This window comes from Macaca nemestrina, chromosome 3, assembly GCF_043159975.1.
Source record: "Macaca nemestrina isolate mMacNem1 chromosome 3, mMacNem.hap1, whole genome shotgun sequence".
Taxonomy (NCBI): domain Eukaryota; kingdom Metazoa; phylum Chordata; class Mammalia; order Primates; family Cercopithecidae; genus Macaca; species Macaca nemestrina.
In genome coordinates, this window is record NC_092127.1 from 51,295,034 (window position 1) to 51,313,083 (window position 18,050).

Consider the following 18,050-nt stretch of genomic DNA (forward strand, 5'->3'; position numbering starts at 1 on the left):
ATTGAAAAGATTCTGTAGGAATTCATTACAAAGATAAGAGGCAAACTGGCTGGGCACAGTGATTCACACCTGTAATCCCAGCACTTTGGGAGGTCGAAGCAGGTAAATCACTTGAGGTCAGGAGTTCAAGACCAGCCAGATCAACATAGTGAAACCCTGTCTCTACTAAAAATACAAAATTAGCCTGGTGTGGTGGTACATGCCTGTAATCCCAGCTACTTGGGAGGCTGAGGCAGGAGAATCACTTGAATCCAGGAGGTGGAGGTTTCAGTGAGCTGAGATCACACCATTGCACTGTAACCTGGGCAACAAGAGTGAAACTCCATCTCAAAAAAAAAAAAAAAAAAAAAGAGGCAAACAATAATTAATGTCCCCAGAAACCAAGGTCATAGAGTTCTACAACTGCTGAGATAAAATTACCTTGGAAATTATCTAGCTCAATGGTTCTGAAGGAAAAAAGGTAGGCCTCCTTCTGAATACTGGAGTCAGACTCTCTTGAGATGTCCTCAGTTCCTACATTTTTGTGTCTATCAGAATTACAGACTACTAGGCCCCATCTTCAGTTTCTAATTTAGTAGGTCTAGGATTGAGCTTGCAAAGATACGTTTCTAATATGGTAGGTGATGCTAATTTTGTTGGTACAGGGATCACACTTTGAGAATCACTGATTTAGTCTCTCATTCTACTGATTAGGCATATTAGGCCCTAGGAGATAAGACAATATTCTCAATAATATGTTACAAGTTAGAGAATGAAAATTATATTCTGATTCTCCTTCTGATTCTTCTGAGGAACTGACTGTAATCTCATAGGTGCAAAAAGAATAAACCAATTTTAAGCTGAATATGAAGTGTATTTTTAAACATTTATTTATATGTTGGTCCTACTGTCCCAAAATATTTTCACCCTTTGGGTCCATGAATAAAAATCCTTATTAGAATGCAAAATATTAATGTATTCTTGCTGAGAAGCCATCATGGGAAGTTACAGAAGTGACAAATAAATTAATTGAGCATGATAGGATTCTAATGAAGTAAAAAATTCTTGAAAGTGCTCTATGAAGTAGACAGTTGTGTGTTTTTGGTATTCAACCCAAAATAATTCCTATTTTGTTGTTTTTATGCATTTCTGATTTCCATGCATTTTTAATTTATTTTTCTTTCTTTGTAGAGAGAATAACCAGAACATTACAAATAATACTGGAAGTTGTACCAGAAGAAGATAAGTTATGAACTAATGGACTTGAGATCTTGGCAGTCTGCCCAAGGGGAGACACATAATAGGGATTTTTACTTCATTTTCTGAACATCCAGAGAATTACAACTTCGGTGATAAACAAAAGGAGTCAGTTATTTCTATTCATATATTTTAGCATATTCAAACTAATTCCTAAGAAATTTAGTTATAACTCTATGTAGTTATAGAAAGAGAATATGCAGTTGTTCTATGAGTCACAATTCTTGAGTCTCTGATAACTACCTATCGGGGTTAGGAGAAAAGACTAGACAATTACTATGTGGTCATTCTTTACAACATATATTAGCATGGCAAAGAACCTTCAAATTGAAGACCGAGATTTTTCTGTATATATGGGTTCTGTAAACATGGTTTTACACACTACAGATGACTATACTGTGAAAAGTGTTTTCAATTCTGAAAAAAAGCATACATCATGATTATGACCAAGAGGAGAGAAAGAAATTTATTTTACATTGACATTGCATTGCTTCCCCTTAGATACCAATTTAGATAACACTCATGCTTTAATGGATTATACCCAGAGCATTTTGAACAAAGGTCAGAGGGGATTATTGAATACATTAAAGAAGAGTTTCTAGGGGCTACTGTTTATGAGACACATCCAGGAATTATGTTTGAGTAAAAAATCCTTGAGAATTTATTATGTCAGATGTTTTGTCATTCATTATCAGGAAGTTTTAGTTATCTGTCATTTTTTTCACATCAGTTTGATCAGGAAAGTGTATAACACATCTTAGAGCAAGAGTAAGTTTGGTATTAAATCCTCTTAAGAACAACCACCTATTTCACTAATAACTTACCCCTGATGAGTATATCTAAACATATGCATTTTTAAACCTTCAAATTACATTGTCAACATGAGAGAAATCACCAACAAAGAAAATGTTCAAAATAATAGTCCCACATCTGTAATGATATCTACATGCAATGTTAGTAATTCTGAACAGTTTTTTAAATTTATGGCTATTTTTACATCATGATGAATTTTGACAGTTTGTGCATTTTCTTTATACATTTTATATTCTGTTAAAATATCTCTTCAGGTGAAACTGTCCAGATTAATTAGGAAAAGACATATATTAACATAAAAATTGAGAAAGATATGTCACCGCTAAATAAGATTTACAACTGATGTTTCTAGAAAATTTCCACTTCTATATCTAGTCTTTGTCAGTAATTTCCACACCTTAATTATCATTCAACTTGCAGAAGAGATAACTGATAAGAAGAAAATTGAAAGAATCAGAATCTGTGGATGAGTGTTTGTGTTTAGAAGATGTTGTTATGCCAGTATTAGAAAATATTGTGGGCCAGGCATGGTGGCTTACACCTGTAATCCCAGCACTTTGGGAGGCTGAGGCAGGCGGATCACCTGAGGTCAGAAGTTCTAGACCAGCCTGACCAACATGGAGAAACCTTGTCTCTACTAAAAATGCAAAATTAGCTGGGCATGGTGGCGCATGCTGGTAATCTCAGCTATTCAGGAGGCTGAGGCAGGAGAATTGTTTGAACCCAGGAGGCAGAGGTTGCAGGGAGCCGAGATTGTACCACTGCACTCCAGCCTGGGTGAGAGACTCCATCTCCAAAAAGTATATGTGTGTGTGTGTGTGTGTGTGTGTGTGTGTGTGTGTATGGTGGAACTTACAAATGAGAGCAATATAATGATGAAATTTTGAACTGTTATTTATAAACATGTAAGGTAGAATGGTTAGTCATGGCCAGAGTATGTTTCATCCCTTAATTTTTGTCCATTTGAAAATAAGGATTTTTGAAAGAATTATACCAATTAAAATTATTAAAGGCAAACATAGAGTTCATAGAAAATTGTCCAAAGTATAAATGTTGACCTATAATTTGGAGCATTTCCAATTCAGTAATTTCAATTTTGCTCTTGAAAATATTTAATATATATCGAAGACTGACATTTCTTTAACCGAACCTAACGTTTGGGTCTCTAAGTGAATTTATAATAACTCCTTCCTTCCTTAGCATAGGGTTTTCAAAATTTGATCTATAATTCCTATTTCTAGTAAATATTGTTCATTTGTCCACATCTCTCCCTATCATGTGTTGCCGGAGGTAAGAATTTCTTTTATATTCCTATTTTTTTTCCCCATAGACTAGGCTCATAGAATTTAAACAAGCAAACTTTTCCTGAGCTTTTTCTTGCCAAATGAAAGAAGACTGGTAAATTCTCATAGAGAGGTTTGTGCAGTTCTTGGCTATTCCTGGGGTTAATGTGCTTATATTCACAGCGGCAAATTGGTCTCAGAATTTAATTTATTTATTTTTGATTTGAATTTCTCTTTAAAAGTATTGATTTAAAAGGTAACTAGAATTATTCTTTCTCATTTTCAAAAGTGATTTTTACATTATGAAATTTCCCTGCCATTGTAATGCCATTTCAAGCAGAAAAAAAGTCAGCCAGTAATTAAGAAAAAAAGTGATGGAAATTAAGTAGTATTTTGGCTTATTTTTAGGACTCATCATGAGAAGACACAGAGTTCCTTTAATCAGGAAATTAATATTCATAATTTTCATTCAAAATGGTAGTATGTAAAGCAGATTCTCATTCAAAAACTCTCTTGCGCACTTATTTATATATATGTATGTTTTTATATAAGTAAATTTTTTCTCATATTTTTATACAATATGCACACACACACATGCACATACTACTACATGCGCTGTACTTGTACTTTGTACCATGCATATTCAAATGTTTATATACATAAGTTTATTATAACATAAAAAGTAAAAGTAATGAATACTGTTTAAAATAACTAATATAGTATTTTTTAATTTTTGTGGGGATGGATTCTCAAATACTTAATTGTGATTTTAAGAGATCCAGTAAAGACTTCTAAAGCTAAAACACAATTTGATTTTAAAAAGAATGATTCTCCTTACACAATTATAAATATTTGCAGTAAATATTTTCCTCATAGTACTATTTTGACCCCATTTAAAAAGTATTAGATTATATTCCTTTGATCAAATGAAAACTGAACCATTATAGATGGTTAGCTGAAAGTAGACCCTATTCTTGTCCTTCTTTAGAAGAGTAAAGATTTGTCCTAGGGAAGATGGCTGACTTCAGTTCAAAATATGCATATGCATTTAGACTGTAGCTCCTCAGCCCTGTGGACACAAAATTTGGACAGTTTAATAGGTCACATTATCAATGCATGGTGGTTTCTCCAACACGAAGATATTCACGTTGAAGCAGATTTCCTGTTCATCTTATGTGTCTGGTAAAATTGTTTCCCCAGTTACAATCTGACTTATCGATAGAGGGTTAACAAGAGTATAATTATACATGACAATTCCTCATCAACTGTGATCAGTCTACAGGAAAATCATTACTTTATCTCGATCTGCAGCTGAATATACTGCTAAGAAAGGGAGCAACTCTGACCTTTGTTAAAATTGACCTTTTGTAATTGAGGTATAAGTTATGAAAAGATAAAAAACTGAAGGCCAGAGAATCAGGAAATGAAAGATAGTATGTGACTGAAGGTAACAATATTTTAATGTTATGCAATATAGTCAGAGAAATATTAAAAATTAGTTGTTTGCTGTGCATAGGTGGATCTCCCAAGAAGTTAATGAAACCTAAGCTTCAGTGCCTCTCACTTAGACATGTTCCGTTCGAGGTCCTGAACCTAACTTTGCATTAGGAATTCTGTATTAATTTTGTTGAAGAAGACCAGCAAAGTTGTGTATACTTCTACCCCCACAAAATCTGCATTGTCTGTGTGAGTAAAGTAAAATAATTCCTATTTTTTTTCTATTAGAAATAAGTATGGAGAATATATTTTTTAAAATGTAAGTTATGAGTTAATTGAATGTCCATATATAACAAGTGACTTTCTCATAATATATATGATGTGATATATAGGGAGATAGTCTCACTTTCATCATATTTTATATGTTGATTCTGAACTATAGAAAAATAATAAATGGGATTTCAATTATAGCTCTTTTCCTTAGTTTGGAAAGAAATACAGAGAGATGTGGGATTTGAATGCCCATGAAAGACATTTAATTTTACTTGAATATATTCTTGCTTCACTTTACCCTCCATAACATGTTGTACATTAGTGCTGATCAAGTTTACAGAGTTATATTTTGCTTTCCTAACCATTCAAAGTCAGGAATTAAAATATGGCATTGTATAACTGGGAAGAAGTTCATAGTGTATATAAATTAGAGTAGATAATGGGTCACCTTGATAGTTTCTGTTTACATTACTTGTATATAGGCAAAATAATGATTACCTATACATGTATTTAAGCTTAATTTTCCCATAAACAGTATTTTTAATCTATGTTAAAATAGATAATACCTAAAAGTGTGATCTTTAGGTAGTCCTTAGTTTATTAGTACTGTACTTTAAAAACATTTTTAAATAAGCCCGACACAGTGTCTCATGCCTGTAATCCCAGCACTTTGGGAGGCCAAGGTGGGTTAATCACCTGAGGTCAGGAGTTCGAGATCAGCCTGGCCAACATGGTGAAACCCTATCTCTACTAAAAATAATACAAAAATTAGCCAGGCATGGTGGCAGGCGCCTGTAATCCCAGCTACTCGGGAGGCTGAGGTAGGAGAATCACTTGAGCCCAGGGAGCGGAGGTTGCAGTGAGTTGAGACTGCATCATTGCACTCCTGCCTGGGGGACAAGAGTGAGACTTCATCTCAAAAAAAAAAAAAAAAAAAAAAAAAAAAAAAAATTTAAATAATAGCTAAAAGTATGATCTCTAGGTAGTCCTTAGTTTATTAGTACTGTACTTAAAAATGATTTTTAATAGTCAATTTTGGGATGTAATTTCTTTCCTTGTATTTTCAAATTAGTTGGTGTCTAAAAATAAATGTTTTGTCTAATTTTAGATCAGGTATACATTCACAAAAGCATAAATCATGGTCTCACAGGAAATTCACCAATTTTCCATATGTTATGAGATAATTGTTCTTTCTACAACCTCATAACAATGAATTTATATAATTACCTAGATTTTCTTAGGGTGAATCTACCAATTAGTTTTATTTTCTTGGTAGTTATTTTTCTCCCTCCTCTCTGTTACTATTGGCCTTAAAACACACAGAGGATGGTTACAGTCTCCTAATAGCTATCTGTTACATGTGTGTGTTTCAGTGTACTTGAATCAAGCGTACATTTATAGTACCAATAACCACCTTTACAGCTTTACAGCTAACAATTCTGTCACAAAACTGTAGAGCATTAGGCATCTGAGAGCCATACAGAGGGCCACACTTGTTCCAAAGTGAACATACTTTTTTTTTCCTCAACATATACACTACTGATTTTTTTTTTAAAAGTATGACTTTCAAGTGAATTAGTGTATTGGTTAGGAGAACTGCTTGCTAAGTCCTTATTACCTCTTGTTGAAGCCTTAAAAAGCCATGCTGACAGCCAGAGGGGAAAAAAAGAGTAATGCACAGGTATCTCTTTTGCAATGGTGACTGTATTTTGAGTACCTTGTGTGACAGGGTATTTCATACAGCATCTTGTGGGAAAACCTATTAGGCCTTTGCATGTTAAAGCTCTATAATTTGTTGGGTTGTGAGTGGTCTGACTGAAGTGTGTATTATAAAATTTAGACATCAAATGTTCCTTCTAATGAACTTTGTTAGATGCATAGTTAGAAGCACAGTCATATCACACTGGGAGGCAATGCAATGCGGTTCCCTGGTCCTAGGTTTGAACTGTCTTATTTCAAAGGATTTCTGAATTAATTTTTCCCTAGAATTTCTCCTTCATTCCAAAGTAGAAACATACTTTGAAGAAGGAAACAGATTGTTCCCATGAATGTATGCTTACACTTGAAACGATCTATGTTAAATGACTGTGCATGTGAATTATTTCAAGTACTACCCCAAAGAACTTTCTTATTGCTCTGAAAAGAAGAAAAGCAATGTAAATCACTATGATTATTGCACAAACCACCAGAATTCTCCAACAATTTTAAGTAATCTGATCCTCTTCTTGGAGAAAATTGTTACCTAATAGTTTTTCCTCATGAATGTTATTACTACTGGTATAAACCAAATTTCTATAAATTTCCTACTTAAGTCTTGAGAACTGGGTTCTTCCTTTGATGTTATTCATGTTCAGAAAGGAAATAACACTTTACTCTTTTAGGACAGTTCCTAGAATCTATAGTAGTATCAGGATATATTTTGCTTTAAAATATATTCTGGTTATTTTGAATACAGACATTGGCTCCAAATTTTCATCTTTGCACAATAGTAATGAGTTTTCACTAGAACTTCTCAACATTTGGGAACTTTGCAAATATAAGCATCATATGTGTTAAGACTGTATCATTTAATGCTATGAGATACATTGTTTTCTCCCTATGCCAAACAGGTGAACAAACGTAGTTGTTTTTTACTGATACTAAATGTTGGCTACCTGTGATTTTATAGTATGCACATGTCAGAAAAAGGCAAGACAAATGGCCTCTTGTACTGAATACTTGGGCAAACTTATTGGGTCTTAATTTTCTGACAGGATTTGACTCAATATTTGTAGAGCTTGTGTAGAATGGATTACATGGTAGTGATGCACTGGTAGAAATGGTTTTTAGTTATTGACTGAGAATTCATCTCAGGATGAATCTTTTATGTCTTTTTATTGTAAGCATATCTGGATTTACTTTATGAAGATGGTTTTAGAAAGCTTTGTCTAAAAGTTTGACCTAGGAATGGTAACTTCATTTTCAGTTGCCAAGGGGTAGAATAATAATACGTGTGTTGTTATGTTTATATTAACATATTATTAGGTACTATCTATGAATGTATTTCAATATCTTTCATATTCTGTGACAAGCATTTATAATTAGCAACAGTGGAGTCCATTTAGCCCAGTGGGAAAGTCTTGGAACTCAGGTTACCCTTGAGGGTTATGCTGGCAGCCATCTCTTTGATCTGTGCTTAAACTGTAATTTATAGACAAGCTAAATCCCTAACTTGGATCTGGAATGCATTAGCTATGACCTTGTACCATTCCCAGAATTTCAGGGGCATCGTGGGTTTGGTCTAATGATTGAAAACAGAAGAACAGAGAGATCCAGCTGAGAAAGAGTGATGCTCAATATCCTGACTGGTCCTCAACTCAGGCAGAGTTTCTTCACTCTGGCATTGCGATCATGAAACTTAGTAAAGGGGATTGTGTGTATTTTATACAAATTTAATACAATGTCCTACATTGATTGATAAATTCTTAAAGAGCGAAACTGCACTTTATTTCTGCATCTACATTCCAATCATATTAGTAGAACTAAGATATTTATCTATGAAGATATAAACAGTGCAGAGAGACTTTCATCTGTGGATTGCGTTGTTTCTTACGGTTCCTTGGCACTGATGCCTGCGCAAGCATGTGATATGTGAATAAAATGGATTCTTCTATAGCTAAATGATTCCCCTCTGGGGAGAGTTCTGGTACCGCAATTACAATGCCAGATGGTGTTTATGGGCTATTTGTGTAAGTGGTAAGATACTATGAAATAAGTGTGTTTTCATCTTACGGAAACTCTTGATGCATGTACTTTTGTATGGAATAAATTTTGGTGCAATATGATGTCATTCAACTTTGGATTGAATTGAATTTTGGTTGTATTTATATGTATTATACCTGTCATGCTTCTAGTTGCTTCAATCTTTTTATAACCATTTTTGTACATATTTTTACTTGAAAATATTTTAAATGGAAATTTAAATAAACATTTGTTAGTTTACATAATAAATATCATGTTTTGCTTTCTTTTTAAGTAGTGTATATTCATTTAAATTGAAGGCCTTAGTTTTAGTGACCGAATTTATCTATCACTGATTCCATGAATTTGTTGGAGCATCCTACTTCACACCAGTTTCCTGTACTAAAAACTGAAAGTGTTGGCAGACCCAGTCTCCCGGAAACACTCTTCTTTCTCATGGTCTACATCCGTCTGTCCTCTGGTCTGAAATATCTAGCTCCTGTTCTATTTCCACCTGTACAAGTTCAAAATCTTTTCATTTCATGCCTTTAACAAGAATTTTGTCTTTTGTCTCTTTACACTCTCACATGTTTCCCCAGAATGTTCTTCCTGAAACTCAAATGAGGTCAAAATTTTCAATGGTTTCACATTTATATATTTATTTTTTGTGGATGGATAAAATTCACACTCCTCCATATAACACATAGGGCTTTCCATCACCTGTCCCCCTTTCTTTTTCCAGCTTTCCACATTCTCGGCAGCCATACTAAATGTGTTCACAGTAGTTCAACAGCAACAAAATATGATGCCATTATTTCTCTTTACACAGTGAAGACTCTTATAGGAATTATATTTTCCTCCCCAACTCCCATTTCCTTACTCCACACACAGACAACTTCTACCCAACATTTAAAATTAAGTTCAAAAGTAATCTATTCCAGAAGCCTTCCCCAAGTTGCTTTAAGACCTGACACCTGAACTCATTCATCATCTGGAGGCCATCTGTTTTTTAGAACTCATTGTATACTGCTGTAATTGATTTGCTGGACTCACTTTTCTGCCTGAATTTGCTGATTTTTGTCTTTTGCCAACTGAAACGTAGTAGGTGCTCAATGTTTATTAAATGTATAAATTCAGTAAGTGCATGCATGAATAAATGACATTCATTAGGTTGCAGGATAAGCTTTTTTATGATTAGCATAGAAACAGGTTTTGTTACTCCTAAATTTAAGCAATCCATTGGATTCTATGGAAATAGATTTTCTATAAAACCTACCAGCAGAACAAAAGCAAACTGACTGGGAAATTTGAGTCAGTCTCTCTTTTTCTCTACCACCCCAGGTAGGCAGGTCCTGATGAGGGAAATACTCAGACAAATAGCCTATTATGAATCATTTAGGTCCCTACATTCTTGATACAATATCTTTTTCATATATCTTGAAAAAAAAATGGTCTGATATGTAGAACAGAAAAAACCCTAAATTTTTGATGACCAAATTTTACTTGGAAACAGACATGGGAGATTAAATAGCACTTTCCCTGGGTAAAATGTTTTGGGAGAACAATGAAAAAAGAAACCAACAATTCTGGCACCTATTAAATGTTTACAGTTTTGAAAATAAATGCAAGCCATGAGATATGTAGATATATTTATTTAAAAATCAATAAATATGGCATGTATTGAATGAAAATATATAATGTCTAGTAATTTGTTTTTAAATTGTCATTAGGCTTTTAAACATGCCGGTTCAGGTTCAGATAGACTTTTGTAATTGGAATACATCTAAACATTTTTTCTTAAACTTTTAGGCAATGTCTAATTTATAAGGATTTGAGATGATTATGCATGCCGGGACAAGCAGGCTTTGGGTGGGTAAGTGTACTGTTGCTTTTGTCTCCACATGCCCTAACAATTACATTTGCAGACTCCCTAGAGATCTGACTTTGAAAGTCAGGCCTGTTTTTTTTTTTTTTTTTTTTTTTTCAGTGTTCTTTGGCTTAAGAACACCTGGTCATCAGTGGGCAGTGTCTAAAACTGTGATCTAAAAAACATGTGATGTTTGAAAGAATTCAGAAATAAAAATATAATTAGGATTCAATTCCTTACGAATTTTAGCTTCTAACATTTATTCATCTCTGAAAGGCATAAAACAGGATTTTGGAGGTGTTAATGCAGGCTAAACACTACAAACATTGAAATAACTCTCCAGCTATGATAAAATAACTTAGTAAGTGTAAATGAAGATAACCCTAAGAGAAGTATGGGAAAGTTATTTTCCACTAGTTTTCATTTTTATTGAAAATAAGATAAACTAATTTTACTTTATGTAATTAACATTGTAACTATAGAACATGTCATTATGGTCATATATTTTGTTTCCTAAAATCTAAGGACACCATAAAAATTTATTTCATGTTCTGAATGTTCTCTTTTTAATTCTCACATTGCCATGTTCCTTTCATAATTTGTTACTCAATGATCTACAGTCAAAGTTTAGTTCTTCGTCCATTAATTCAGCAAAAATTCACTCAGCACTTCCCGTATGCCAAACGAATATTGTAAGTGCAATGACTAACAGTTTAAGTAGTGCCTCTGCCTCATGAACCTACCATCTAGTTGCGGGGAGAGGTGCTTTTTCTTAATCAGTCAAATGTGTAGTCACAAATTAGGATTAATCTCAGGTGCTGTAAGACGGTACAGCCAGGTGGATATGATCTGGCCTGGGAAGTTGTCAAAGACTTTCCTGAAGATGTAGTATGAGTTGCTATCGAAGGATGAGTGCATTAACCAGATAATAGGAGGCAGGGTGAGGAGTGTTACAGGCAAAGTGAATGATGTGACAATAGCCCTAAGCCAGAATAATCCAGGCTTGTTTAAGGAAATAAATGAAAGACCAGCACAACTAGAGTATAGGGGCAAAGTACAGAGTTCACTCTAGGAGGAGAAGCATAGAGTACTTATTAGGCAATAGTCTAGATTTCAGTATTTACCAATATAATGGAGATAGCATAGGCAAATGAAATATACATTTAATATAAACTGAACTTTATCAAAATTTCAAATATTTCCTTCTCAAATGTACATAGAATTTTTTTAAATAGTAAAAAAAAAAAGATTTGTTTTATTTATTTTTAAAAACTCTTATATTTTACCTTTGTAAACTGCAACAGGCTTAAGACACATATTTGGAAAGAGAAAATAATTGAAGGAATTATATAATTAAGAAATGTGGGAAATCTTATTTCTAGGAATTTTACCATCATTTCTCCTTAGCGTGTTTCCCTCCTCTCTTCCAAGTTAGATTATATCTGATCTACATTGTTAAACACTCACTGATTATTACCTCTAATATTTGTGATTTTTAAAAAATAAATACTCTTCTAGTATTTTGATTTTTTAATCTAATTTTAACTTCTAAAATGTATTTCTTTATTTATTTATTGAGACATAGTCTCACTCTATTGGCCAGGCTGGAGTTCAGTGTTACAATCTCAGATCACTGCAACCTCTACCTCCCAGGTTCAAGGGATTCTCATGCTTCAGCTTTCTAAGTAGCTGGGATTACACGTGTGCACCACCATGCCTGGCTAATTTTTGTATTTTTAGTAGAGACGGGATTTCACCATGTTGGTCAAGCTGGTCTGGAACTTCTGATCCCAAGTGATCCACCTGCCTCGGCCTCCCAGAGTGCTGGGATTGCAGGCACAAGTCACCATGCCCGGCCTAAAATTTATATTTTGCACACATGAAAACACTAAACAAAATCTAATTAATATGATGTGCTGTTAACAAAGTTATTGTCTCTCAAGGCATTTATTTGATTTTAATGGTTTACTATGAAAATCTTCAATATAATAAAATTATTTAAAGCTTTTTCTGATTCTTTAGAGACCCAGAGAATGATTTTTTTCATTTTTTTTCTGCTCTTCATAATTCACAATAACAGTGGCTCCTGTAGCAAAAGAAGAATAATTTTGCTTAAGGGCTTAAAAAATAGAGAAAATATTATTTTAAATTATTTAAAGAAAGTTTCCATGGAAAACAGGGAATGCTATGATATAGTTATCTCATATCCAAATTTCTCTTACCTGAAATGTTATTGCCAGATGTTTTTCTATGCATTTTTAGTGATATATTGATTTCCTTAAAAGAATAATTTGATATCATCCAGTTGTGCCTAATGATAAGAAAAAGCTAATGTAGAAAGTCTACAATTATTAGTAAAACACTTTTTCAAATTAAAGCTTTCAGATTTCAGTGAAAGAATATTGAATCAAAGAACTGAAAGGGCAGAAGAAATTGAACAATGGTTCAATTTTGTAATAGATGTTATTTATCATTTTTATTAAACATTGTATTAGCTATGTGCCTTGTATTGACTAGGATACTCCTCACCTGTGACTATGAATAAGACAGATGACAAACCCTACTTCCATTTTTGGATTAAGAAAATGAGTCCAAAGTAAGTAAAATGGCTTGCCTAAAGCAAAAGAGAAAATCAGAGGTCAGAGCAGATTTTGATTATCAAATGACTCAAATTTCAAAGTGTTGAATCAAGCCATCTCTTAGGTGAAGGCAATTACTTAGCTTTATTTATAAGGCAATCAATTATTAAATATTATTTTTTATCTACTATATGATTAACAATGAATTTTATGATGTAGGAAATGTACCATGATTCTTCAGCCCTAGGAACTCACAGTAATTCAGCTTGGATAAAGATGAATCTATAAAACCACAGGAATACACAAATAATTTAATATAGTGTATGATTAACTGGAAACTGTAGGTTATAATTGTAAATAAGTTAATGGATAAGAGATGCTGGGCTTTGCTTTAGTCCTTAAATATTTGGAAGTGATTGGCAGGGTGGTAGAAGTTGATTTCGGATGATGATATATGTGTGGTTTACAATTTCAGTAAAGACATATAGTAAAAGTGGACCACGCGTTTGGTTTATAAAACAGTTAAGTCCAAGTAGACCAGAGAATAACAAATACGAAGAAGCTGGTTGTATTATATTCACTTATGACAGAGCCTTTAAAACAAGAAAAATAATTTGATCTGAAGACGGAAGTCACTGAAGGTATTTTCGGCAGGAATAATGTGGTCAAAGTGGCAACTAAGCAAGGTTATGTTGTCAGCTCTGCCAGAGAGATTATAAGGAAAAAATCTAGAATCAGCAAAATATAGCTGATGAGCTTTTGCAATGAGCAGGCATGAAGAAGTCTAGCTTGGGATTAGTGATGAAAGCAGATAAATGAAACATTTGTGAAGAAAAAACCAACAGGACTTTATGCCTAACTTACTAGAATAAGAAGAGGATGAGTCATTGGGACTCTGAGGTTTCAGCTGAATGAGTTGATGATTAGAGAAGTGTGTGACTGAAACAGGCATGCTTGGTGATAAACTTCTGATTTTCCTTTATGGAATGATTGGAGAGTGGCACACATTTCCATTTGTGAAGTGCTGAATTTGGGGTGGTGAAAATTCCATCGGGGGCTGGGCGCTGTGGTCCATGCCTGTAATCCCAGCACTTTGGGAGGCCAAGACAGGTGGATCACTTGAGGTTAGGAATTCAAGACCAGGCTGAACAATATGGTGAAACTGCATCTCTACTAAAAATACAAAAAATTAGCTGGGTGTGGTGGCTGGCGCCTGTAATCCCAGCTACTCAGGAGGCTGAGGCAGGAGAATTGCTTGAACCTAGAAGGCAAAGGTTGCAGTGAGCCGAGATCTTGCCATTGCACTCCAGCCTGGGTAACAAAGACAGACTCCATCTTAAAAAAAAAAAAAAAAAAAAAAAAAAAAAGTTCCACCTGGATATTTGCCTTGATTATTAGATTACAGGGCAAAAGCTCAGGTTTTCCACTGGGTAGGCAGATAGAAGAACAAAATATCACCATCACGCAGATATAGCTAACACAGGAGAATATGACTCATAGTTATGGACAAGTGGACTTTCTAGTATTGAACTCTAGGGTTAAAAAAATTTGCCCGTCTAACTATAGGCAGCCTTGTACCATTCAAGCTTTTTCCCACGGATCCTTGACCCTGTAAAACTTATAGTGTGAATTAATGCCCAGCAGAATCGATGTCCTCTGTGGTCAGGCTGCTTCCCAAGAAGAAAATACATATCATTAGTTGTTGTTTTTTTCTACCAAACTCATCTATAAGATTAAGACACTACTGTTCTAAAAAGAGGCCAAGAGTATTTCCTTAACGTAGCTCTTAATGAAAATAAATAACAGGCATGTTATTTGCGAAAGAACCGTCTCCTCTTCCCCACCTTATCACACCTAGGCATACTCTGAGAGAGATACTTTGGGTTTAGAAACCATGCCTATTGCACTTTGTAGCCACAACCTAACTCAATAGGCTGTCTGGAAAATATTAGTCTCAACATATACTTTTTGATTAAATGAAATTTCCAGTTGATGATGATGTGAATTGATGGTTTTCCATCAGTGAGAAGCGTATAGCCCCATGGAATAAGCTTGCATGAGTTGGGTAGGAAATGAAATGAGGCAGAAGAACTAAAAGGGAAAAGAGCAGTGGGCATCTACTAAGAATCTTTGGATCTAAGATGAATGTCTATTTTAGATGATGAAACAATTTATTGTAGTTTCAGAATACCTTCATTGATGTCATCTTTTATTTCTCAAATTTGTTCAAGTTGGATGGATGGCAGACATCCTGAGCTTTGTGTTTCAGATATGTGGTGAGTGAAAAGATGTCAAACAATGATCGCTGTATTATCTTCGGATCCCAGAAGCAGTCAAGGACACAATTTTCAGCCTTACCAAGCTTGTTATGGTCTATTAGATTGTATTATTTGATACTCTTTTAGATGCAAATAATAGAAACCAATTCAAGTAATTGAAGCAAAAGAGGAGTTATGATAAGAATATAGTAATGTATTGAAAAACCCTTTGTCAGGAATGCCATCTGGCCTCAGAAGGGCTGAAAATCTGGAAATGGAAAGCAATATGAAACCAGGCATTATTCTCTCTCCATTTCTTATCTCTATGTCCCTGGGTGACTGTATTATACCTCTATTCTTCCTCGTACTGACTTTCTCTCTGCAATGCCTTAGGCTATACATCTTCCCCAATCAAGAGAACAACTCAAAGATTCAAATCTTTAGTCACAATAACAGATACTAAGTTCTAACCCCAAATAGAGTCTAAAAATTGTTCTAAGGTCCTTGCACAAGTAGATGGGTGAATGATTTTGAAGAAGTAAAATTCCCAGAGAATATAATGCCTATAAAAGGTTTCCTCTACATACACACACACCACATACACAGTTACACAAAGCATGAATAAATCAAGAAAGTGGAAAGAATATGAAAAGTGAAATGCAGCCAATAAATATCCAATGACTATCAAATGCACATTATATGACTTTAGTACATTCTAAGTATGAACAGTATGCTAATTTGTTCAATCCTCATGCCACTTTATGAGGTCTACACTGCTATGAAGCAAGATGCAGTTAAGTAGTTTGTCCAAAGGCACACAGTGAGTGTCTGGCACATTTTAGACGCCTTTACATAAAAGCCTCTTAAAATTATTCCTGTTTTTTGTCCACCAGTTGTTTTATTGTTCATCTATTCATAAATATTGAAATTTTTTTGCTTATTGGACAAAAGCAGAAGAAACTGCCGTCATGGGAGAATTGATGATGAATATTACTTGGTTCTTCAGGCTATCCATTGACCACAGGGCATACTGGCATTTGCCTCACCTAGCTGTAGATGAATGTTTGTTAGGGGTGAATTACAATTTGGGAGGTTTTCTCACCAAGGGAAAATCCAGCAAATAGTAAAGCAATTCAAGACAAATAATAGGCCTCATTTCAACAATCCTGCCATGAGGTCATAGCTAGTAAAAATGATTACTAGCTACTATTTACTTCTAATTAACAATTCCCCTTTCCCCTTGGTTTCAGAAGTTTCTGTTTTGTCAGGAGTGGCATGAGCAGTGGGCAGAACAGTAGGCAGATGGGGATGCATTTCCAATTTCAGTTAGCGATTTTAACACTCCTTCAAAAATGGTTTTGATCAAACTGACAAAACATGTAAGTACAGAATGTTTTTAACATGTATAGACATAATTAAAATTAAGCTTACTAATATACATATTTATATATATTTACCTCATATATTAGTATATATATTTAATACCTAATAAGCAAATATAGTTTTTGAATAACCACGGGCCATTCACAAAAACTGAATTTCTCTTGGGACTCAGTGAAAACTAATTAAATTCCAAGAATTCAATATCTGAGAGACTGTGGCAATACTATAGTAAAATTATAAATCAACAACAAAAGGATAGTTTAAAATCCTACATATCTGCCATCTTAAAAATACATTGTTGGCTGGGTGCGGTGGCTCACGCTTATAATCCCAGCACTTTGACAGACAGAAGCTGGCAGATCACCTGAGGTCAGGAGTTTGAGACCAGCCTGGCCAACATGGCCAAACCTCATCTCTATTAAAAATACAAAAATTTTTGTAATTGGGAGGCCGAGGCAGGTGGATAACGAGGTCAGGAGTTCAAGACCAGTGTGGCCGAGATGTTGACACCCCATCTCTAGCTAAAAATATGAAAGAATTAGCCAGGCATGGTGGCTGGTGCCTGTAATCCCAGCTACTCGGGAGGCTGAGGGCAGAGAATTGCTTGAACCTGGGAGGTGGCGGTTACAGTGAGCCGAGATCACGCCACTGCACTCCAGCTTGGGCAACAGAGCAAGACTCTGTCTCCAAAAAAAAAAAAAAAAAAAAAAAAAAAAAATTGCTGGGTGTTACATGCCCGGCTAGGTAGCATATGCCTATAATCCCAGCTACTAGGGAGACTGAGCCAAGAGAACCGCTTGAACCCAGGGGGCAGAGGTTGCAGTGAGCCGAGATCGCACCACTGCACTCCAGCCTGGGTAACAGAGCAAGACACCATAAAAACAAAAAACAAAAAACAAAAAACGTAAAACTTTAGGGTAGGAAAAAAGAGTTTCAAAATACTTAGAAGAGGATGATAATGAAAAACCAGCAAGTCAACATTTTTAGGTTCTAGCTAAAGCAGTTCTTAGAGGGACATTTAGAAGGTAGGGGAAATGGAGTTGTGGCCACGGGAAGGAAAATAACGATGACAAACAATAAAGCAGCAACAAAACCAGGCAAGGGGCTGCACAGGTTCAGCAAGAGGAAGGATCATGAACTGAGCAAATGCTTAATAGTATTAAAAAATAATATTTTTGAACAAGTTAAATGCAATAATGTA

At 34.6% G+C, this 18,050-nt stretch overlaps 1 protein-coding gene across 13 annotated transcripts in view; it reads left to right on the forward strand.

Moving 5' to 3' along the window:
* LOC105493253 (solute carrier family 7 member 11) overlaps nucleotides 1-6,011 on the forward strand; it is a 788,950-nt gene extending 782,939 nt beyond the window's left edge. For all 13 annotated transcript variants that reach the window (XM_071093030.1, XM_071093026.1, XM_071093035.1 and 10 more), the window contains one exon: nucleotides 1,171-6,011. In XM_071093030.1, the coding sequence (XP_070949131.1) occupies nucleotides 1,171-1,232 (62 nt within the window). In that variant the 3' untranslated portion in view covers nucleotides 1,233-6,011. The remainder of the gene's footprint in view (nucleotides 1-1,170) is intronic.
* Nucleotides 6,012-18,050: the final 12,039 nt, after the last annotated feature.